Genomic DNA, 25218 nt, shown 5'->3' with positions numbered 1-25218 from the left:
AAGGTGAAGGAAGGACTGCGGTCACAGTTAACAGAAACCAAGTTTGACTAATGTCAGGAAGTGCTAATAGAACTGCAGTCCCTTTTAGAGGTGCATGCTTTGCTGTGACCCATGATTCCACGCTGGCGTGGCCAACTCATGTTGATTAATGTTGACTAGTTCCAGCTGTGCCTGCAGTACGTTTCCGTATGGCTGGCGAAGTCACTGATCACCAGCTTTTCTGTAACTTTTTTGCAGCTTGTCCAAACCGTGGCCAAACCTCTTGAAATACCAGTTTTGATGCAGCATCAGTCTTAGTTTGTTTCACCATTGTACCACCATTCGCTGTTTTTTTGAAAATTCTCTGCATCTTTCTCTCGTAGCCCGTCCCAGTGTTTGCAGAGCACAGAATGTTCCTTCCTTCTCTTCAGTCTCCTCCTTCTCCTCCTCCTCTTCATCTTCTTCAGCCCCTCTCAGCTCCTTCCCTCCTATACCTCCACCGCCTCCTTCTGTCAGACAGCACAAAGCTCACGTCACCTTTGTGGGGGAGTCAGGCTCTGCCCTCACCAGGCCCACCAGTCTTCCATCTGCCCCTGAGACAGGTACCGGGACAGGAGGAGGTGTTTTATCCTGTCAAGAGGCTAATTCACACCTGTCAACTCACACACCTGATAATATACCTTTACCTGTGGTTCTCCCTCTGTTCCTCCATGTGTTTCCCTCTCCTTCTTTTTTTCCAGCTTCCTGGCAGAGTGAATGGAGACCTCCTAAATCTCAGGCCCCTCTAGCACAGCCTGGCCTCTCTCCTAAGTTTCTGCACCTCTCTGCCAGTGATCCTGGAGAGCCTGCAGTGCTGCAGAAAAAGCAGAGAATAGAGATGCCATGTAATGCTGGTCTACTTTTACCCTACTCATGCCTGACACCCTCCCTGTATTCAGCCTCCCTGCTGCACTCCTGTTTCCTTTCATTCATTTGCTCTGTTCTCATCTAAACCACTAGTACAAGCCTTTGATTGATCCTTACTGACTTGGCATTTTAGTTTAGCCCATCTATATAGTCCAACAAGACCCAAGCAAAGGCATTGGATCAAACGGGGCAGAGAAGTTATTTTGAGCGATGAAACTTTGTTGGTTTTGGTCTTTTCATTGTTTAAAGCCTCATCCAGACTTGCACCTTATTATGTATATGTGTCAGAGATATGTATATAGATGTGTAAGAGGTAAAAAGAAGTACTCATCGATACAACTGCAATTATAATCACATCCGCTGTCCACATACCTTTATTTCCACTTTCTTTCTTGCCACATGGCATGGCTATGAAATAGCCAATAAATTGTGAGCAACCAAGAGTCCCACAGGGTCTTGTCTTTCTGAGGCTGTGCACTGTGAAACATGAAACAGGCAGCAGATGTCTCCCACTTGAAAATGATGAGACTTTGATTCAGTGTGAGAAGCAGGGTGAGCACAGTGGCTCTAATGTAAGGACTTAATGACTCATTATCCACACATAGATGAAGCTGGCAGCGTTACACACGTTTGAAAGGAGCTCAACAGTATCTTGTCACAGTAGTTAGTTAAACTGATTTACCTTTCTTTGTTCATGCCTGAAGAGGGCTGAAGAAAATGTAACTTGTTGCCAAAGTGTTACAAGGTCTGATCTAGTAAGATTGCTGCCGTGACCTTCATGGAAAAAATTAATCATTCAATTGTAAAATTTCCAACACATTTATGTGATGAGGTTCATGTTTGGAAAGGACTCACAGGAACTATCTTCTGCTCACTTTCTGTGTCCAAACTTTCATCGTATCCTCCTGAACATGCTGATGCGTGTCAATCCCATGTTTTTGCCTCTGGCTCTTCATGTTCTGCTCCTATTGGTCCTTTTCCATGTCCCGCCCTACTTGCCCCTCATCATCCCTCTCTGTTAGTTAGCCACTGATTGGAGTTGCTGCTACAAGCGCTAACACCTTTGCTATGTTTTCCAAAATCAGCTCATTTGGGGTCACTGATATTCCACTTTCCATTTCCTCAACTCTCTATCCCCCCTTTCTCCTCCTCCTTCCCATCATCCCTCTGCCCCATTATGTTTCCTCCCCGCCAGCGTCCTTCTCTCTGCTCACCGGTCAGTGTTTGGAGCAAAAACCCCAGGGAGGGTCTGGATTGGTTCCCTCTTGGAGACCCCAGCTTACCCCTACAGTAGAGACCCCCTCACCTTCTCCTCTAAGTCCCTCCTCTCCTCTTGTGCTCAGTGGGACTCCTCCTCCTCCTCCTTCTCAGCCTGAAATATCCCAAACTGCCATAGCCTCCCTCAGTGACCAAGACGCAGGTACAGAATCAAAAAGGAACAATGATCCACGTTGTTCCTGATGGATTAGAATTAGCATCAAAATTGATTAACAAACCCCCACCAATATACAAGCATACTGACTATTTTTACCAGTGACCACACTGTACATGCTGTGCTAGTGTGGTGGCACATGAACATCAACTTTCAGGTTATTTTGTATAACATCATGTAAACTCTCTTCTTTTGTTTTAGAATTCAAAAGACAGTTGAGCACGCTGAGAGAAGAGGATAACCAGTGTTCATCTACAGGTGAATACAAAGTGCAGTAGGTTAAGTTACACCTGCACACAGTGACTATCACATGGCTAATGTTATATTTGTGTACGCTGTTCAGCCCCTGATCCCAGAGCGCGGAGCAGCCACAGGCCAGAGCCACCCAGGGCTTCAGAACGCAAAAGAGATGCACATTTTGGAATCAAGGTCATCAAGCCATCAGCAGGGTGAGTCAACATAAAAGGCTGCCTTTTATCAGATTTGGTATTTTTTATATTTGGTGTGGCATGGCTGTGAAGGAATAATCCATCCTCAGATACTCCAACACTGTTAATGTAGATGATTCAATTTGTGGTGTCAAGTGTATTCAATACGTTCTGGGAAAAGACTTAAGCATAAATATGTATTTGTGAAATTTGAAGTAGTAGTGTGCTCATAACTGAGGATACTCTTATCACTGGGCAGTGTTGTCATGAGAAAAATATATTCACTGATGAAAAATGCGGTTAAAAGGGGCTGGAAATAGCTTCTAAAATGTCCTTGATTTGGCATTATTTTGTCAATGTTAAGATTCACTTGTAAAGTATTTTTCAAAAGAGAAGTACCAAAATGCTTCAAAAGATCAACAAAAGACAAAATGATCAGTCAATAAAGGTGACATGATGTTCAGGGAGTCTTGAGACATTTTTTTAAAAATGTCAGTTGAATTTGAGAATGTATTAGAGAGACACTGGGTCGAGATGTTAAGTTGTTGTATGGACATTCAGAAATATGCTCAGGTCCCACAGACTGCTGGAGGGTCTTTTGAGCACTCTCAGGGCTATTAATAAGGACCTCTGTTTAGTTTGAATGGCTGGATATCCCAATGTTTCCTCAGAGTCCAGGCAGTGGTTTATATAGGTTCGATTACTGAGACCATGGCATTGACAGTATAGGTGAATGTCATCTGCATAAAAGCGGAAGGTTATATGAAGCCTGAGTCGGTGATGATTTCCTAGTACATTTCTGCTGGCACATTTCCTTTCAACAGTGTGAACTTTTCTAATTGTATCTGAAATCCGATACATCTATGGAGAAAACCAGATTGGCAGTAATGTGCGACATCTTCCAAATCTACACGCCATGAAGTGCATTTGCAATATGTTTCGCAATATACATTAAATGAAACCTCTGCTTGTGTTTTTGGTAAGTAAGAGGACACATTCTGTTACAGCTACGTTTCAGTCTCAGCTTAAGAACGTGAACACTGTAACCAATGAGGGAAATTTTACTGATGTACAAGTGATGTCATTTTGCTGAACAATAAGACTTTTCTTTGCCTGAAACATCTTGACAGCTGATTGTGATTGATTGTACTGATAAACTGAACAGGGGAAAAATGCATTGTCAAAATATGCCTGTAAATGCAAAGCACATTGCTGCTACCTGACAGTGTTAGAGCATGTAAGGGTAGATTCTTTTAAAAACAGTAATCGCACTGCACCCTGCAACCTTTGCTGTGTGATAGTATTATAGTATATAACAAATTATTTGTACATTGTATATGATATTGTGGTCTGTTCCATATCTACATTTGGCAAATGAGGATCTGTGTCTATATGGTCTCATGTTACTCCAGAGATCTGCTCTGACTGATTCTAAAGCTTGGCCATCTTAAACATAGCAAACATTGACATTTATCTAGAAAGAATATTCCAAAGGAATGTTCACCTTGCTATGTTTCCGATGGATGTGTCACCTGCAAGAACTGGGTATGGTTAGAAGGCTTGTGCTCATTTTGGAAGTTTGATTTTTTCCCTTTAGCAGTCAAAAAGCAAAAATGCAGCTTTAACAAAAAAATCGTATGAAGACCCTGTCTGAGGGTCACAATATCATTAACATTAAGGTAGCTAGCATGTAGTGTAGCATGTTTTGGTGTTCATTTTCCATTCAAGCTTGGATTTGTAGGTTTGACTTTAAAAGATAAGTCCAGTATTTGTAAACCAGGGCCCAGTTTTTGCATACTTTGCATACTTTAAAAATACTTGTTCTAGCCACTGACAGGCTCAGATTGTTATTCTAAGTGTGTGACAGCATTATGGAAAGGATCCCTACAGAGAGAGACCTGGAAGATCCTTTTGGTTTAACCACAAACAGCCGTTACGTCGCTCTCTGGTGTGTTACACAATTTCTATCAGACTTGAAGTAACCCTTTTAAAACACCAAAGTCACACAATTATATATAAGATATAACGGCTGTTTGTGGTGCCATAATGCTGTCACACACTTAGAATAACAGTCGCCTGGGTAACCTGTCACTGGCTAAAACAAGCACTTTTAGTGGACCTACTGTGATCAGGTGCAGTTGTCCCAAAGGATTACCTGTTCTTCGCTGCTGGTGGAGGTGACCTACTGGACCGGTTCCAAATGTTTTTTCTGCCTACCGGTCATGTCAAACCCAAAATATGGAAAAATAGAACCTAGGTTTAAAAATACTTTACAATATCCTTTAAATAATTGATTCCATAGACAAACAAACACCCCATTGTTTGGCTTGAAATGGCTTCTAGGAATGTTTGAAACACTCTTGCACTCAAAAGCAGAAAGTAACAGGTTGGCCTCGTCAGAATCACCAATGCAAATGCAAACAACAAAAATGCAATGAAAATTTTTAAATTGGAATCTATTCAGATGTGCTTGCAATGCAAGTTCACGTGTATCTCTACAAACAGAAAATTCTTATATCCCTAAAAATCTCTGGCAAGACCATGTCGCTCTCCGTTGAGCTGCCTGTTCTGCTTTTAATCTTGAGGCTATGCATAACAACGTAATGTATAACAGCATAATTACATTTGTTGTAATGCTGCTTGTTCAGCTGCATGTGTAATTGCCTAGCATATGGGATTATAAAAAATACTCCATTGATGTTGAAATTTGAACAAAAGCAACTTGGTCAAAGTTATATTGATGGAGGATATTCCTAATGCGGTAATGTTGTGTCAGTGTATTATTTTTAAAGGCTGGTGCCACTTGGCAAGACCTGGTCATTACTTTTGTGATTTATCATAAAAAGCTTGTTTGGTTGGTTTGAATTTCCTGTTGTACATTTTTGCCATATTTGATTTCTGCAGTTCCAAGTCACATTGCTCATTTGCTTGTGTTCAGTAAGATTCTGTAAATATGGCCTGGACATGGATTGCATTGGTGTGATGGAGACTTTCCTTACATTCTCTGCTGTTCATGTGTTTGTCCCTCAGACCTGAGAGCATGGCCTCACTTCTGCCCCTTAGCCCCAGAACACCTGTAGCTCCAGGACAAAAATATTTTCAGATGCCAAAAGTACAGATGGATCAGGTAGACTCGAGGCCAACAGGGACATTCCCTAACGTCCAGCCAACAATTCCATCCTTCACTTCTTCACCTAAACAAAATCCTGATTTCCAAGATCACACAACTGCCTCAGTTGAGGAGCTTCTGCTTAAACCAAGAGGTCACTCATCCAAGATGTCCATTCAGTTAGATATTCCAGTAGCCCAACCAGAGCCTGCCAATCCGCAGCCTTCTTCCAGATTACTTCAGGGACCTTTGTTGCACTTGCCTCAAATTACTTCAGCCTCTTGCACAAAACCAATAGGAAAGACAGGAGTGGCCCATAAAAAAGAAGCTATAACTCAGGATTTGGGGTAAGTGTATAATTAAACCCCATTCTGTAGTCTTGAAAATGCATTTAAGGTATTATCGATGTTAACAGTTGCAGTTTAGAAGTATAACTTTATGTAGATTTCACAGCTTTCTTGCTCAGCACTTCAGTCTTTTTGTTCTGACATCAATCTTTGGTATACTCACTTCTTCAGAAATGAGAGCATGGCTGCCTCAGTGTCATCTTGTCTCCGACCTGCCAATTCTACTTTTCCTCCAATGGTGATGAACAAAACTTCAGAAGCTCAGTCTGGAGAATGGTCCATTGCAAGTAACTCACAGAAGCCACAAAGAGACACTCAAAAAATCAGCCCTGTGGTTCCAGTACACATTATGGATAAGAACGTGATATGCACCACGACTACCCCAGATAAGGTCACTTCAAGACTGGACTCTAATTTTGTGTCTCTCTCAGCACAGCAGGCCACAACTGACAATATATCAAAACAAAGAGAAGAATCTAAAGTGAATTCTGTATCGTCTTCTGCAAAAAGCTTTGTCGTGCGTGGTTTGGACTCAGAACATTGTATGGAAGAGAGAACTGAAAATATGGACTGGTCTATGGATGAGAGATCATTGTGTGAAAGAGATAGGAGAGTTACACAGGAACTTGTGTTACCAAGTTCTGCAGTCACTATAGAAAAGTGTGTGTACATATCTAAGATGGAACTCACTCCATTGTGTGTAAGAGGCAGTTCTATTTCTCATTCGCCACCCAGTTTACAGCCTGACGCTGTGATTGAAGGAGCAGTGAGAGTGCCAAGTATGATTGACTTCCTATCAAGCTGTCCACAGAATTCTAAGATTCCTGGCATGCCGTCTTTACATCAGTCACAAGTTATAGTTAGGCCTGATGACAGGTTATTGTTTCAGATGTTACCCAGCAAAAGATGTCCACTACTCCTGTATTCAGATTATGTTACTTCACTTTATGATAGTGGTTCAGGAATTGCAAGAATGGTAGATTTGACACCGTCATGTTCCAGGTCTGCCAGTATTCCTGGATTCCCATCTGCTTTGAAATGTGAGCCAAACATGGCTGGTTCTCTGCCTACTCGCCCAAGAAAAACTAGAGTCAAAGGTTTACCCTCTGAAGTGCCAGATAGAGCTCATGGCGAAGATTTGACAATAACCATGCATATTTCGAAGGAGATGCCTTTAGTAAAGAGTAAAGATAAAGTCTTGTTTCAGAATATTTCCGCAGTGGCTGATCAGGATCTAGACAAAAACGATATGTTCAGTTCATTGGCAGTGTTACCCTCGTGCCCTCTGAGAACTGGCCTTGTGGGTATCCCCACAGAACATCAAACGCTGTTGTCAAGTATTGTCAGTCTCATACCAACATGCCCTAAAAAGAGCCAAACTCCTGGTATGCCTTCTCAAGATCAAAATATTTCAGAGAACAAAGATTGGCACGCCTTGGGGATATTAATTAACAAGAGACCAGAGAAGACAACTCAAGCTTACATTGTTCAGTGGACACTGAAAGACACAGAACATGTGGTGGATATGTTAATAAGTTGCCCACAAAGAGCCACCGTTTTTGGCTTACCCTCTGTTGCAGGAGAAGAACCCAGTATGGTTAATGTAATGCCCTCATGCCCCACACATAGTGCAGTCCCTGGTTTGCCTTCAAAGAGTGGACAAAATCGTTGTTTGTCTAGCTGCAGTGAATGGTTCCCATTTATGAAAAGGGAGTTGCATATTCTAAATGCAGTTTTGTCTTTTGATAAGAATGCTGCTGAAAGTATTACTGCAGTATTACCCTCTTGTCCTGAGAATGCTAGTGTACCTGCGTTACCCTCTTCTCTGACACCAGCATTAGCTGACAGCCAAACCATGGTGAACTTATTGCCTAGTTGTACAAAGGAATCCATTGTTCCTGGAATGCCACTGAGAGACGCCACCAAACAATTAGAGTGGCTAACAGAAGGAAAGCCACTGCTACTGCCTAGGGAAAAACCTGCACTCACGTTACATTTGCAGGATGTCAGTGAGTTCTATATTGAGTGTGATATGATCATAAATATGGTATCCATATTGCCTTCCTGCCCACGGACAGCATGTTTGCCTGGCTTTCCATCAGTAACATGTCAGATGTTGGCAGGTATACCAAGTGTGATCAATTTGCTGCCTACTTGTCCAAGACACTCCAGAGTTTGGGGATTGTCCTCTAGATTCCATAGTGAGTCTGATGAAGCAGAATGGAGTGTCGATGAAAGGCCTGTATGGGAAAAGCCTTTAACAAACCCAGCAAGACTGTCAGTAATACATGACCATGAGATGTATTTCAGAGAAAAGACAGTGGTCAGAATTATGGTGTCAATGCTGCCACCCTGTCCCAAACATTCATATATTCCAGGAATGCCCTCTAAGGCAGGAGAGAGACAAGCGGAAACATTGTCGAAAGAGGCTCCCAGCATGTTAAAATCATTAGCCACTTTCCCAGAACACTGTAAAATTCCAGGTGTACCTGCAAAGAATACCGCAAAAGAATATGATGGCTGGTATTTGGACTGGGATGTATTTTGGGAAAAAACATTCAATAGAAGATATGAAGTTGTTCAACAAGATTTTCCAGTTAAGCAAATGTCATATAGGGACATAGAAATAATGCTGAGTATGCTTCCATCATGTCCACGACAAGCCCTCAACCCTGGATTTCCATCCGCTCCACGATCCCAAGCTGCCAATGCCATTGTGGAAAAACATCCAGACATGGTACAGTTGCTGCCGTGTTGCCCAAGACAGTCAAATATCATTGGTTTCCCCTCAAGAGAGTCAATAATTATTTCTGACTCTAAAGAAGTGGTGATGATGACGATGCAATACTGCTGTCCATTTTACAAAAAGTATGATTCCCCTCACAAATGTATAATGAAGGCAACTGTTTCTCTTAAACCTACTTCTCCAAAAAGTGCTCAAGGTTCTGGCCTCATATCAGTTCTAGCACCTGATGTAGACCAGCTTCCAAGTATGTTAAATATTTTGCCATCTTGCCCAAAGAAAGCTTCTGTTCTTGGGATGCCATCAACACATGTGCACAATTCAGGACAGGGGTGGCCAGTTAAAACAATTGAAAGGAAAAGAGAGACACTGATGAGTCAACAGCTTTCACTGGAAGAGCATTCCTTTTGCAAGGTTTCTGTCAGAGAGAGAGCCATGCGCTATATAGTCCCTAGCCAAGATGTACCAGAGTATGTACAGCAAAGAATGACAGTTGACTCGGCAATCTGTCCCGATGAGGCCATTGTCAAAGACTCACCATCGTCCTCTAGAGTTGATGGGATTGAGACATTATGGGATGAGGCCAGTCCAACCAGATTAGATCTTGACACAAGAAAAACAAAATCTGATGTTTGCTCACCTTTGGAGACGCATGAAGATGAGTGGGGCATTTGGATACCAATGGAAGCTGAAGAAATAGCCACTCTAAAGAAAGGGTGAGTGAGTTGGAGAGATGGAGTTGAAGTTCTCTCCCTCTGATGTTAGCGGGTTATTTTTGAAACATTTGCTTTTCGATTCTGTTTTCAGAAATTTGCATTGCCGAATGTGGCACTCCATTCCTGACATGCCACTGCTCTTGAGTGTTAGGTGGGTTACATTGGTTTGCACAGTGATGCAATGATGTGATGCAATTCCACAAAAATGCATTTGCTTTATCTCAACACAGTCTGACTAATTCATGGAAAGTTTTGCATTCATTGTTTGTTATACTTTGTGTAGCTTTGATTTATTCTGTGGTGCACCAAATTTATACAGATTTTTCCTCTTGTCACTTGTCACTGTTTCAGTGCCTTGAGTGAAAAGGATACGCAAGAAACACAGATATCAGTGTATGAGAAGGGAGAAACTGTTGGCAGAGAAGTGGAGACTGCTGTAGTCACTGTGGAGGATCATTGGTTCATGCCCATAGAAGAGTCAAGTAAAAGTTTGTCAGTAGAGTCAGTGGACATCATTACTACTCATTATGACACTGTGGATCATGGGTGTGTTAGATACTCTGAGAGTGGGTAAGTGCGAGAGAGGCAAAAACTTTGCCTAGTGTTGTGTGTTGCATGGTTTTGATTTTTAATGTCCTCTTGAATTAGGCTTCATTTCTTTTTGTTCGTAGTTGGATTGTAGTGCTAGCACTACTGAGCAAAATGGCTTGCCATAGAAATAAAATATTAAAGGTCCCACATTATGCAAAATGCACTTTTTTATGTCTTTTCAGCATAAATATGTATCCCCGGTGTGTCTACACACTGCCACACTCTGAGATCTGATCTTTTAGTAAATGTGTCGTTTAGATTTGGCTCCCCATAAGGGGATGTGTTGATCATGTGACCTCCTTCAGCCCTTCAGCAAGTCGACTGTCCTGCCTACCGAAAACCTCCTGACTCCATCTCGTTGTCCACCAGTCTTTTCTTCATTAACAACAGCTCTTGGTAACACAAAGACGTCAAAGGCGAGAGCGAAGCAGCAGATTCTTGTGTTCTTGCAGACAGACATGTCCTGAGAAGAAAAAGAATGTGTTTTTTGTACATTAAACATTGTAAACCTGTTGTATTAACCTCCAAATGCGACATTGAACTTGAGCACGAGCAGAATATGGGACCTTTAACAAAACAGCAGCAGAATACAAGTACAAGTCAGTTTGGAAATTGTTATAACAGTAGTTGTCGAATCAACCAAAGCAAATGCTGTGGCATGATGTTTTGTTTGCAGTATGCAGCTTTTTAGCTGAAGTGGAGGTTGTTTTAATACTGGCTGGAGTAAGCTTGGAGTGAATTTCATTTGTTAAAATTGCATGTATGAGAATAAAATACCATAAAAATGAGTAGCAATATACAGCTTTTCTTCAATGTAAATAATGTGTATCAACTCTAGTTATACTGTAAAGCACTGATTAATTTCTCACTAATTGAAGTACACCACTTAGCCTTGCACTGTATTGTGATGAAAATATGTAGAATTACAGTATTGGTTATGGGAATGCTTTATTATTTTTATTTTACATCCTCCAACAGTGAACTTTGACCATACCTTTGTATTTACCTTCTCTTTAGACATGAAAAGATGGTTTCACTACAGCCATCATGCCCACGTGTTGCTGGTGCAGCAGAACTCCTGCACCAAACCCAAATAAATAATACTGAGCAGCAGTCAGAAAAATACACTACAAATAGGACAATACAATGGGAAGAGCTACCAAAGGCAACTACAGTAAAATGTCCTACAGACAAGACCATACTATGGGAGGAGCTACCAAAGGTGGCTACAGAGGTAACGAGAAACACATCAGAGGAAGAAATGAATATGATGAAAGAAATGGTCAGTATAGTCCCATCGCTCCCTGATACTGTCATGGTCACAAGTCTACCCGTCATGATGTTAGACGCTGACGATGAAATGAAGACAAAGAAAGAAGCTGGGATGGATCTGCTGCCAGTGAGCAGCATATTTGAATTCACTGCTTCCATTAAACAAACAAATGAAACCTTAATGAACAGTGAGCCATCAGAGGATAATGAAATTGTAACTACTGAGGGTGTTGGTCATTTAAAAGGACATGCACATCAAGTAGAACAAATGGAGGATGAGAAGTCTGTCCATGCCAGTGCACAACATGAGCCATATGCAAAAACTAAAACAGAGTACAAACAGTCCACTTTCTTGGATACCTGTCCCAGTGTGACCAACATTGCTGGCATGCCATTCAAGTTGCCTACAAAAGAAGGAAACAACTGGCACATAGATCAAAAGCCAATCTGGGAGAAACACTCAAAAGCTAATGAAATATTTCAGCCATATGCATCAAAGGTTGATGAAAAGAACAGAAAGGAAATGCTTTTACTTGCACCGTCTTGTCCTAGAGAGGCCAGAAATACAGGGTTCCCATCTGTACCACAAAACGGTTCGGTTTGTTATGGACCAAATATGGTGGATATTTTTCCATATTGTCCAAGTGTATCCAATTTACCTGGTTCACCATCTGTCAGTGAGACCAACAGATCAAGGATGTCACAAAAGGAATCACTTTTGGAGAAGAAAATTAAAACCGAACTTGATATGACATTGTCATCAAAAGAGAAAGATGAAATTAAACTAATGGGAGCTTTGGCACCAACTTGCCCAAAACATTCTTGCATACCAGGTGTCCCCTCAATTCCACAACCCACTATAGCACATCGTGGATCAGATATAATTAGCCGTTCAAGCTCTTGCCCCAAAACCTCTCCTGTTGAAGGTGTTTCATCAGTGATGGAACAGTTGAGCAAAAGCTGGGCCACAGATCTCCAACCCTTAGGTGTAACACTGCCAAAACACTGTAACACAGTCATGACTGAAGATAGAACTCTTACTGATGACATGAAAGCCATGTCAGCTTTAGCCCCAACTTGTCCAAAAGAAACATCTGCTCTGGAACGTACAGTCAACTATGATGGGTTTTGTATGACCAGTCTCCTTCCATCTTGCCCAACTGCTTCCTGTACGGCTGGTTTTCCTTCATTGCAGAAAGCTAACAGCAGAGACTTGGGCACTATTCACCTGTCATTATGGGAGGTGCAGATTAAAAGGAAATCTGTACTACTGGAGAACAAGAACATGGCCAAAGACATGAATGGAATTGTTTCTCTTGCACAAAGTTGCCCTAGAGAATCACTCATCTCTGGTTTTCCCTCCCTACTAAAACACAAAATGAATGCTGACATAACAAATATGGTCAGTCTTCTAAAGTCATGCTCCAAAGTGTCTCAAATTCCAGGATTTCCATCATTTGATAATTCAAAAGAGTGGACAATGTGCCAGGAGCCACTATTCGAACCAAGAATGAAAGAAAAGGAAGTGTCATTGCTTGACAGATGTGATCGAGATACCAGAGCAATGAAAGCAATGGTTTCCCTTGTCCCATCCTGTCCAAAACAGGCGCGGATGCCAGGATTTCCTTCTCATCCAAATGCCCCAACAGTATATCCTGCACCAAATATTATCAGCCTTTTTACATTGTGCTCCAAAGTTTCCAAGATACCTGGATTCCAATCAGTTGATGGAGATATGAGTGTAGGATGGGTAACAGAGAAAGGGTCATTGCTGAAGAGGCTACCAAAGAAGGGAATCATGTTTGACACATCAAGTGACCACAAAAAGATAATGAAGAATATGGTTTATTGTGTGCCATCCTGTCCTAAAGTGTCAAATATTCCTGGTTTCCCATCTATTCCAAATCCCAAAATAGTATATTATGAGTTAAATGTTGTCAACCTCCTTCCTTTGTGCCCTGTAGTTTCTATCATACCTGGATTTTCATCAGTTGAAGTGCAAAGGGAAGAGAGATGGGCTTCTGAACTGGGTTCATTGATGCACCGACCACAAAAGAACATTCAGTTAAAGATTGATAGCTCGCCAATTAACACATACAAATCGAACAACATGTTTGCCATGGTTCCTTCTTGTCCAAGAGAATCAAAGATTCCAGGCTTCCCATCTGTCCCCCAATACAATATGCTAAGTCTTGTTCCTGTTTGCTCAAAAGTATCCAGTTTAACTGGATTTGCATCCTTTGAAGGGGCCTCACAATTCCAATGGCTTTTTGATCCACTCACTTTGTGTGATAAGCCACCAAAGGAGACAGTTTTTGTGATACACAAAACAAATCAAGACAGAGAAACTGCGAAGACAATGCTGGCTTTAGCACCCTCTTGCCCAGAAACATCCAGGATCCCTGGGTTCCCGTCTGCACCTCAAACCAAATCCAAGACTGAATCCAGTATGACGCGTTTCTTACCTTGCTGCCCCAGTGTTTCAAGTCTCGAAGGATTTGCATCTATAACTACAATCTCAAGCACAGAGTGGCCAAATGAATCAAAACCAATCTGGATAAAATCTCAGGAGAAGAGGGCAGAAATCATTGTGCCACCTGGTGGATATGACAAGCTATATTGCTACATGAAAAGCATGACGACATTAGTGACATCCTGTCCAAAAGAGGCCAGAGTATGTGGCTTTCCGTCTGCTCAAGTTGTAAACAGACCACCAAACATGGTCAGCTTATACACATCTGCTCCATGTGTTTCATGTGTCCCTGGTTTTACATCAGCAAGGATGCTTAGCTCTGAGTATACAAATATACAAACTACAGACAAGCCCCTGTTTGAGAAGCTGCATAATGAGAAGATTTGCTTTATTGCAAAACTTCCAGCGAAACTAAAGCAAGATGACATGAAGTACATGGTAGCAATGACCCCATCATGTCCGCATTTGACTCTAATGCCTGGGTTCCCCACCATTTCACAATTGGATCAAACTAAGAAAGAAACAATGACTTTGACTGAGAAACATGCATCACAAGAATTGCCTCACACATATTCAACGCAGTCATATTTCAAGGACGTAAGAAGTCCCGGTGTTCCCTCCACATCTTTCAGCAATCCCACCACAGCACTTGGATTTGGTGAGACATTTACAGTATTAGGATAGCGGTAACATGCACCTTTCTTTGTCCTGTCTTTTTGTATATTTTACTGTGTTTGCTTTTATGACAGAGGAGAAATCCAAAGGTGGTGCAAAGCAAAACATAAACCTTTGTATAGGTAACGGGTAAGTAGAAAAGCCCAGTGCTCTTGCAGTGTTTGCTGTGAAAGGGGCAGTTTAGTGCTTGCCTAACATGGAATGTTTGGACCAATTAACGGTAGCTTAAGTAACTTGACAATAAAGTGCATTGTACATTTCAACATCTCTTTGAAGACTGTATTTCATTACATTTCTTTTGTGACTTCTTTGGATCATGCCTTGAAATCGTTTATATTTGGATCCTCAGCAAATCACAAATTGAGAGGATAGCAGCAGAAGAAGCCCAAACAGTGAAGAAATCACTGGAGACATCAGAGCCAGCAGGAGTCTTGGGTTGGGAAGTATTGGAGGCAGAAGGAACAATAACAGACAAACAGGCAGAATCATCTTTGACAGCTAAAGATGAAGACGCCTCAGGATTAGTAAAGGTTATTGTGGGTGTTTTCCATAAAGGGTAAGTGTGAGACTGGTCTGAAATTAATAGCGTGAAGCATGCAACATAGTGTGCATCACTAATTGGTAAGCCTAAATGGTCCACTCGTTTTCATGGTCCGTGTTATCATATTTTAAGCTCGTTTTATGTTGGATTGCAGTTTCAAATTTCAAAGTACAAACTGAACTGCATTTGCATGGGAATTTATTTTTTCTCACTTCTTACTTTACAGATGTTTATTGAGAAAGTTGTTTTTGCATGGTTCCAGGTTTCACCCACTCATTCTACTATCTATGTCTCACAGTTATGAAACAGTAGCATCTATTTTGGGGCCATCTAACTGTACTTTACCTGAAGTGGATCACCAACCCAAGGCTGCCTCTTCCTTGGAGCTGACAGACAAGACATTGGCACCTTCAAATGAGCTTTTTCCACATTCCGTGGATAGCACTACTCCCATAGACAAGATAGAGGGTCAGTTTGAAGACAGTTACACCAAATGTAGCACTGAATACCCAACAAGTGCTGAGCCTTACATGTGGGACCTGGTAGATAATCAATCAATGCCTTCACCAGCAACCACCGAAAGTGATGATGGGTTTTTGGTTTGTGCAAGCATGAAGAAATGGCCACCACTGACAGAAGCAGATATCACTGAAATATCAAAGGAAGATATTGAACAAGCAGTGGAACAAGAGGCCTCTCTTGATCAGTGGCATACAAAGGAGAGGTCACTCACAGGACAGGAGTTCCAAACATCTGTGTACATTGAAAGTTTGTTAGCAAAGCACCAGTCCACCACAGAACAAGATGAGGCTAGAACAGTGTCAACTTCTGCACAGCAGGACAAAGGGTGAGTCCTGGGGGACAATTACCCAGTGTCTAGCAGTGTTAAGTTGCATGGTGTGACAGTGTTCTGCATCTTTGGTGATAATATTGTCTCTTGTTCTGCTTATGAGTGCTTGCTACTCAGGAAATTGTGATGGTCAACTATTTGCAATAGCTGTAAGGACTGGCATCATGATGTGGAATGGTAATATAGCCTTTTTGGTAGCGTTTTACATAGGTGTTTTAAATTGAGTTAAACTTTGTGTCCTTATTGTGCTGCTGTGTCATTTTGATGACAGTTGCATGTACATAACTAAAGTGGAATCTTGGATCTTTTTGGTTGAGCAGATTAATAGTTGGTTGGAAATAGGACGCATGGTACAACCATATGAAAAAGTAAAGAACAGCAAATTCTGAAGCTTGTCCTCTCTTTTCCTTAAGCCCACAACAAAGAAGCATGGAAGAAAATTCTGCCAGTTCGCTGCAGCCTACATCAAATGAGTCAAATGGCAATGAACATAGAGAGATATTCATGGACAAACCCTCAACTTTTCAGGACAGTTGTCCAGTTGGACCACAGGCTGACATTTCTGTCCCCCAGAGAGGCAGAAAGCCCAAGAGAAAAGTTCCTGAACCTCAAAAGTATCATCAAGAAATCACTGTTCCATTACGGCCACTTAGAAGGAAGGATAGTTTAACACCAGACCGCAAACATAAATCTGATGATTTGTCAGGGAATCTCCTTCCTGAAGTTATTACAGTCCCGTCTGTAAGGAAAGATGCTGGTGAGATAATTCCCCCACAACCTGCCAATGTTCCATTTTGCAGAATAAAGAAAGGAGACCGTGGCGTTTCTCAAGGTGTACCCAAGAATGGTCATGCCCAAGAAAATGCCGGTGTAACACCATGCAAAGGTGACCATAGAAGAAAAGGAGAAGCTGAATCTGTGCAAATATCTATGGATGTTGTCCCTCCTCCTCGTGTAAAAAGAAGAGATGGTAGTTTACCACCTGAAGCTCCACAGAGAACTTCCCCTTGCAAGCCTTTGAAGAGAAAAGACAGCGCCACCGGAGAGACATATTTTCCAAGAACTAATGACCAGCATCATTTGAAAGCCCAAGTCAGTTCTGCTGATCCTGTTCCTCCTCAGCCCTGTGAGAGAAGCTCTGACATCTCAGGTGCTCAACAAACCTCTCAAACCTCTACCACAGAATGGCCCAAGAAAGACATTAATTCATCTGTCCAAGCATCTTCTCCCATAATCCCTCCCTTGGAAACAAAGGGAATTAAGAGCATCATCCCAAAGCCAGAACCAGAGATATTTAATGTTGATCAAACTGCTTCACTCTCAATCATCAAGAAGATCCGCCCCCCACAACGTGGCAAAAGATTACCTTTGAGCAAATCTGGCAAAATTGACAGTTACAAGGAAAATATGGCACAAAATTTGAATGTTGCACACAAGGAGGCTGTTAATCTGGTTCAGAGCAATACTTCAGATCAAGTTATGGGTGACTTGGAAGAAATAAAGCAGTCTAATACAGCTGTTGGAGTATCTGATACAACCAACATCACATGTTCTCAAACATCAGAGGGTACACCAGAGATGGCAGAAGCAGAGAAGGACAAATTAACAACTCTTTGTATCCCAAGGCCCCGTGTGAGGAAATGTTTCAGTGGCTCTTTCCCAGATGATGGTACAGCTATAGAGGACACATCTAATGCTTCCCATGGAGAAGAGGGACAGGAAGCAAGGCAGGGTGGTCCTTCATCCATTTCCTCAACAACTGAAGAATTGTCAAAGGTGCAACACAGCAAAGATTCTCCCTCTCTTCCTCTGGGTGATCAATGTTCTACATTTACAGAGGAAGTGGCCCTTGTAAAATTGAGGGGAAGCAGATTGACCACTGAGAGCAGTGTTCAAGTAGAGGATGTTGATATGTCAGAGAGGACACCAGGAACTTCAAGCTTGCCTGTACCGAAACCAAGAGTAAAGAAACGCCTCAGTGGTTCATTCCCAAATGACATTACAATTTCTGGCTCACCAGATCCCTGTCTGCAAGACGCAGAGACTGATACTGCTGGTCATGAATCAGTCCAACAGAATGAACAGTCAAGCTTTCCTGTTCCATTGCCTCGGGTAAAGAAACGTCTCAGTGCGACTTATTCAGATAGCACACTACCTGTAGACAATGTATTGTCAGAAATGGAATCTTCTCAGAGAAACCTAGAGGATACATGTCACACTAACATGGAAACAAAGGAAGGTTCAGCGCTGTTGGATTCAAGTGTGACCTCTGAGGGAGGTTTTGTCTCAATCCAAGGAAAAGATGATGTTGCTTCAGAGTTGGAACGGGAAATGCTATCAGCAATGGGAGGCGAAAGATTTCCTCAGGTAGACTTTACAGAAGATACTGAGAAGGCATTGGATGAAATAATTGAAGGCTGGACCTTTACAGATAAACCTGTTGTCACAGATGATTCAGACAAGGCTGTAGAAGCAATGTCTGCGCATGCTGACATTGTAGAAGGACTGGAAGCAGAGGTTGATAGGTCCCTTGCTTCTACTGATGCATCTTTGCAGGATGACTGGCTGCATGTAGGGGATGATAAAGACAGTGAACCAATGGAAATAAACTCAAGGAAGGAAATGAGGGATGAAGAGTTGGACTTTGGCTTTGTGTCTGTAGATGTGGCTGCTGGTTGTGTAGAGGAAGAAAGGTAAGATTAGCCAGTATACATTAAGGTGTGGGTGTTGGGCCTATTATTGAGATATACTATGTGCATTGTCACTACACAACAGAAGTTCTCATTCTTGTGTATTTTCTAACTATCTAACATGGTATATGTATGTGGTTTTATTGGCAACATGGTTCGCAAAATCATCTACTAGTGTTTTGTTGTCCATGACCGATGTTGATGTGACGAATCTTTCAAAGAAATTGTGGAATTTATTACTCACTGTATGTTGTTTTTGGATGTGTTTCCAGGCAAAAGGAGGGAGCAGAAGAATCTTCAGGTTCTTACCTAGACAACAGCAAGTCGCAAGTTGCAGGCGTCCACCAAGCCAATGAATCAGCAAGACCTCAGAAAAGACCTGCAAATGGGGCTGCCTCTGCAGAAGTATGTTAATGCAGCATTTCTTAATGTTTAGAAATGAGCATTTGATCAAAGGACTGAGTGAAATGTGCCTGATGTTGCTCAAAGTGAAGAGACCCAATGAGAATTATCACCAACTCTGCAGTTCTCCTCCTTTGAGGAAGTTGCTACTGTCTTTCAGCTCATTAGTTTGATTTTATGACCTGCAAACTCTGTTCTTATCAACTTCATTTCCAGCTGCAACAAGCAGCCATTTTCAGAGAAGCTTTGATAAACCCACAGTCACCCAGCCCAGCACCAGACAGCCTACAGATCGTTAGCAACTGGCAATGAAAACTGGTTCTAAATATGGACTTAGAATCATCAGGTGGACAGAAACACAAATCCAACTTTGCAAGGTTGCTAGGCAGACACCTCATATGTCAAATGTGCCATTCTTCTGTTGCTATCAGCAGAAAAATCTATTTTAATAATGATCTTTGTTCACCTACAATCTCTGACTCACTTGATAGTTGAGGAAGGTTTTTGTACTTTGGTGTTTTACATGTGAATTACGCTACAACCATTCCCCAGTATTGTCATTGTGTGTGTTCCAGAGCCTTTTGGCCAGTCCCAGCTTGGTGACATCCAGTCAGTCTCTACTTGGGTGGTGTCAGGAAGTCACGCAGGGTCACAAGGGAGTGAAGATCACCAACTTCAGCACCTCCTGGAGGAACGGCTTAGCCTTCTGTGCTATTTTACATCACTTCCACCCAGAAAAGATGTAAGAAACAGTTGAAATAGTTAGTCGGCACATAAAACGTTCTCTTAAAGCATACACTGTTTTATGTGTTTATTTTGTCTACTTTTTTCCTTGTGTAGTAATTTTGAAATGCTGGACCCATATGACATCAAGTGCAACAACAAAAAGGTGATTAACAGTTGGTCATCTGTCAATTGAATGTTTGAGTGTTTGCTTATATCTAATCCATCCATTTATTTTTCTACAAATTTGCAGGCCTTTGATGGCTTTGCTGAGCTTGGCATTTCCAGGCTGATGGAGCCTTCAGACATGGTCATGCTAGCAGTGCCCGACCGCCTCATCGTCATGACCTATCTCAATCAGATCCGCACCCATTTCATGGGCCAGCAGCTCAGTGTGCTTCACATAGAGAAAAATAGCAGCGAGTCCAGCTATGCAGTAGCAGGGGACCGGGAGAACCAAGAGGACCCCGAGGCAACTGTTCGCTACTGTGCCCAGAGGCTGCAGGAGGAGGGCATAAGTCTTGAGACAAATGGGACTGATGACACAGCTGAGAAGGACAGTAAATCCATTAGAGATGTGGTTCCACCTCCCAGAACCAAACGTCTGCAGGTCGCTGGGGCAGGTGGGGCTCAGTTACCAGTGGCACCACCAAGGACTCATTTCCTGTCCAAGACGGGTTTCTCTCACGTCAAAGACGCTGATCTGGTCAAGAAGCGGAGGTCACAGCGGAGAAGTGGGTCAGTAGATGAAGCAGACGTCTCACTGGTATGATACCTTGTTGCTTTATTCATTTATTCCTTTTCATTGGAATCACTAGCTTTTTCTCTTTGACTTACCTGTGACTTATGGGGAACTTTTTTGTCCGCAGGTTGCTGCAGGGCAAGAAGAGAGTGTAATCACCCAGAGGAAGTCAGAAACCGGTTTGTCTATTTGCTGTCAAACACAGAGTAGTCTCACCGCTGACTTAGTATATCTACCTTTTTTTAAATGTAACCTTTTTTTTTTGGTGACTTTTGGTGGTCTGTTTGTGTCTCAGACAGAGCAGAGGCTGTGGTTGAGGAAGGAAGACCAGAGGGCCAGGTCAGTCAGCAACCAGTAGTTTCATTGTGGGGCTGAATATCTAGAGCTGTTTCTGAATGAAAGCTGAGTCCAAATGATTAAGATCAGGGGATTCCCTGTGAAACATGCTTTTCTCTTCTGCTGATTCGCCAAATACGTGCCATTTCTATTCTATTCTGATGCGGAGGTATAATTTAGTGTTACAGGTGGTAGTGTTTGTGTGTGTGTGTGTGTTACTGTATCCAGGACCCCAGCCAGTATGTGCTGAGTCAGATGGAAGCCCTGGAAGCAGAACAAAACCACATCGATAACAGAGCAGGTGTGGTGGAGAGGAAACTCAGACAGCTACTGGAAACAGGTGAGATGCTCAGAAACCTCACAGAAAATCTTAATCGTGTACTTTCTGGCTAGAGATGGATGCACAGTAAATGAAAAACACATGAATTCTGGGTTACAAAGCAATATTTTGTTGTTCCGTTTTACAAATGCCTACATTGATTTTAGGGAGAAATGTCAAATTTAAAGGCACTCACTAATTTTCAAATATGAGGATATGATGCTTGTAATGTATTACTGGCATTCTCTCTGCCTTCATAACAATACCAAAAGCCCACATACATACAAACACACATCTGTTTAAACAACTGTGTAATAGAGAAACAGTAACTTAGTGATAGCTGTTAACAATTGTGATCTTTATTCATTATTCACTCTGAAAAGAGAAGGACTGTAAGAAATGATGCATCATACTGTGATTCTGTGCTGCAGGCAGTGACAAGGTGGAGGAGGAGAGGTTGATTCAGGAGTGGTTTATGCTGGTCAACAAGAAGAACGCTTTAATCAGGAGGCAGGACCATCTGCAGCTCCTGTAAGACATCCACAGCACATCCTTACATAGTTTCCTCAGCAGGGGGGGGTTGTCCAGTTGCAACTGAATATACAGTCGATACATTGCTCACATGGATCATCATGGATAATCCATGTAGGATTAAAAGAAAATTCAAACTTTAATGCTGGACTGCAGGACATCAGTAGAGGAAGGCCATGGGATGTCATAAAAGCTTCTAAGTGGACCTTGAGTGTAGATCATTATTTTCTTATGGTCTTTTTGGGTGAAAAAAGAAATGTGACATCCACCTCTGTTTGTTGTGAAGCTGGTAATGCATCTCTTGTGACTGACAGGCTGGAGGAACAAGACTTGGAAAGAAGATTTGAGCTGTTAAACAAAGAGCTGAGGGACATGATGGCTCTCGAAGGTACGATCCAACACATCACAGCACTGTGTGAATGCTCCGATTGTGGCCTTCTGTCTCAACTCATGGAATTCAATCAAGTACCAAAAGACCCCAGCTGGTCTGCCAGGGAAGTGTTTGACTCCTTGACACTCATGAGGATGACAGTGGGTGGAGTATCACTGGCAGTAACTGCTATTAAGTGGTAAATGCTCTGCTACATCACATCCTTATTCACCCATTCACACATCATTCATACAGGAATCTAAGTTGGAGGAGACTTTTCTTTCACACAAGTTGGGGTTCAGTGTCTTGCCCAAAGGCACTTGCTGACTTTCAGGGATCGAACCACCGACCTTCCGACAACCCACTCTACCTCTGAGCCACAGCCGCCCCTATTACACAGATACACAGTTATGTTTTTTCTGTCAGTGTTGGCTGTTTAGATTAGGTGTCCTCTCATACTACATACTACCTCTCATACTACAAATCCCACAATGCACTGAACAGCTGCCGCGCTAGTCAAGAACCGTGCAGCAACCCGTCCTCCTGCAGGTATAATGACACACCGATCAGCGGATCAATGCATCGGTCAGCACCTTTATAGTGACACTTAAGCTAACCCCCCCAAAAACAAATGGCTAAACGAAAAGTGGACTTTGAAAACAGAGACTTTCAAAGCAGGTGGGGGACAGAGTTTTACCTGTTTGTCTATATCGGAGGTGAACCTGTGTGTCTTGCTTGTGGATAGTACAAAAATGGAAAAGAGAAAAAAATAATTAAAAATGTTATTTATGTTATTGAGGAAAAGGTGTTGAAGTTTGTTTAAATTCATATTTCTGAATAAAATATTTATCATTATATTATATGCTATAATAAAATAGTCACTTTTAGACTCTTCAATAAGTGTTGAGCCCGTTTGGCCCTCGACTTAGACCGTGTTTTAAATTTTGGCCCCTTCTTTGATTGAGTTTGACCCCCCTGATGTAGCACATACGTGTCCAGCTCCAGGCTGTCCTCCTCCTCGCCGTCACTTCCCACTTTTCTTTTCCAGAAAGTCTCATCCCTGTCCCGTCTCCTCCGTTTCTCTCCTTTGTGTTTGTGGTGCAGAGTGGCAGAAGACTCAGGCCCACACACACAGAGAGCAGCTGCTGCTTCAGGAGCTGGTTTCACTGGTCAACCAGAGGGACGCACTGGTCCACAACATGGACGCCAAGGAGAGAGGGTGAGCCACAGCAGTTTGAAGGGTTAATACAGTGTGTGTCTGGACACCTGTGCACACATTCAAACACTCACGTGATGGACGTCATGCCAGAGGCTCCTACCTTTTATTAACGACGATGTCTGTCAACCCTGTCAATGATTCCTCTCTGACTCACGGCTGCTGAACCAGCAGGGGGCAGTACAGCGCCAGGCTGCTTCTCCCAGCCACCATCCAGCACGTCACGTGACCGTTCTCTGCCCCCACACCCTGACAATGTGTTCAGAGACGCTTGGCAACAGCAGAGGGATGGGAGGGACAAGAGGTCAACGCCAGCTGACCAAAGGATTCCTAGATAGTGATCAGTGGTGATCACAGGTCCTCGGTCACTTAGCTCCAGTATCCAGTCCTCGACCATAACAATACATTTTATTATCCACACACTCAAAGATATTTAACATGACAAAGTAGAAAAGTAAAAAACACGGTAATTGTACAAACCAACACAACAGTGAGAAACACAGGACATCAGGTCATTACAAATGGTGAATCTAAACTAAAGCGTGGTCACAAAGTCTGACTTTCTTTGACAGTCTTCCTCTGCTTTGGGATATGGAGCGACGATGGGAGGGGCCGCCTTGTGTCATTACTGAACATGTGAATATTCCACATGGGAGCCGTATTTGTCCTTAGATGCAGTGTGTGTGTGTGTGTGTGTGACCCCCTGTGACTCTGGTCGTCTGTAACTGTCCTCAGAGCTCTGGAGGAGGACGAGCGTCTGGAGCGAGGCCTGGAGCAGCGCAGGAGGAAGTACGCCAGACAGCACAAGGAAAAGTGTCTGATGCAGTGAGGCGGCCGCCTGAGGACAAGGCTGGGATGGTGCTGTTGGTCAGCAGTCAGAGGACAAGCAGTCTGGTCCAGGAGGGGACGTCTCCAAGCAGAGGGAGGGGGCACTGTGTTTCAGTAGGGACTCTTTTGAGGAACATCAGCCATGTTTAGGCCCTGAGGTTTTCCTTTGGGCTGTAAAATGAGGCGCTAGGCTCCATTTTACGACCAAAGATCAGCGTAGCTGAAGTCTGTTGAATTGAGTGTGTTTAGCAAAGCCTCAGGGCGCCCGGCACAGAGGGAGTCAGACCCCCCCACAGCAGAGGAGGACTGGGGGGAGCTGCAGGTACCTGCGGACTGTTTCTGTGCCACCTCTATACCTGTCACAGCGTCCCATCTGGACAGGGCTTGGTCCAGCCTGGCCCTGTGAAGCTCTAGGTCAGACTCAGTGACTGTGGTCCTGCTCACGCTGGCCTGTGGATCCGTTCATGTCTTTGCTTCCTACGAGCTCAGAACCCGAGAGATGTCAAATGTAAAGTGGTGTGATGTGGACGTCTGAGATGTCCAAGTGTTTCTGTCACACTGAGTGAGCAGGTGGGACGGAGGGGAAGGCAGCCATGATGTCAAACAGGTGTGTCTCCGTCTCACTGTGGGCGCGTTAAAAGCCTTCGTCCTCCCTGTGTGTGTGTGTGTGTGTGTGTGTGTGTGTGTGTGCCTTGTACATGCAGCATTTCTGTAGTTTTGCCACTGTTAGCAGCTGCCGTCACTGACGACGTAGTGTTTAGCTGAAATAAAGGCTGGAGATGTGTGTTAGTGCATGACAGCAGCCAAATGTTTTGTTGATCCAACAATCAGCGGCGGCTTCACTGATGCGTCTGCACTTCAGTCTGCGGCCGCCGCGTCCCTGTGGGTGACGGTTTGCGGTTGTCCTGTGAGTTGGTGACAGCTGTGTGAAAAGCTTTTATTTGTGGTTTTCAGTGACGTTTGCACTATTTGTAAAGTTTGGAAAATACAAACATCTTG

The 25218-nt window shown here is 42.9% G+C and overlaps 1 protein-coding gene across 1 annotated transcript in view; it reads left to right on the top strand.

The window, feature by feature from the left end:
- ehbp1l1a (EH domain binding protein 1-like 1a) overlaps positions 1 to 25218 on the top strand; it is a 38190-nt gene extending 12972 nt beyond the window's left edge. The window contains exons 10-25 of the mRNA XM_070854995.1: positions 363 to 581; positions 720 to 863; positions 2081 to 2305; positions 2519 to 2575; positions 2661 to 2766; positions 19025 to 19157; positions 19730 to 19896; positions 19995 to 20043; positions 20131 to 20643; positions 20747 to 20798; positions 20915 to 20958; positions 21184 to 21295; positions 21706 to 21805; positions 22120 to 22193; positions 23280 to 23394; positions 24127 to 25218. Of these exons, the coding sequence (XP_070711096.1) occupies positions 363 to 581; positions 720 to 863; positions 2081 to 2305; positions 2519 to 2575; positions 2661 to 2766; positions 19025 to 19157; positions 19730 to 19896; positions 19995 to 20043; positions 20131 to 20643; positions 20747 to 20798; positions 20915 to 20958; positions 21184 to 21295; positions 21706 to 21805; positions 22120 to 22193; positions 23280 to 23394; positions 24127 to 24220 (2204 nt within the window). The 3' untranslated portion in view covers positions 24221 to 25218. The remainder of the gene's footprint in view (positions 1 to 362; positions 582 to 719; positions 864 to 2080; positions 2306 to 2518; positions 2576 to 2660; positions 2767 to 19024; positions 19158 to 19729; positions 19897 to 19994; positions 20044 to 20130; positions 20644 to 20746; positions 20799 to 20914; positions 20959 to 21183; positions 21296 to 21705; positions 21806 to 22119; positions 22194 to 23279; positions 23395 to 24126) is intronic.

The sequence above is a fragment of the Pempheris klunzingeri genome, chromosome 23 (assembly GCF_042242105.1).
Source record: "Pempheris klunzingeri isolate RE-2024b chromosome 23, fPemKlu1.hap1, whole genome shotgun sequence".
Taxonomy (NCBI): domain Eukaryota; kingdom Metazoa; phylum Chordata; class Actinopteri; order Acropomatiformes; family Pempheridae; genus Pempheris; species Pempheris klunzingeri.
The sequence above is the reverse complement of the archived record's forward strand: the minus strand, read 5'-3'. Positions and strand labels throughout refer to the sequence as shown.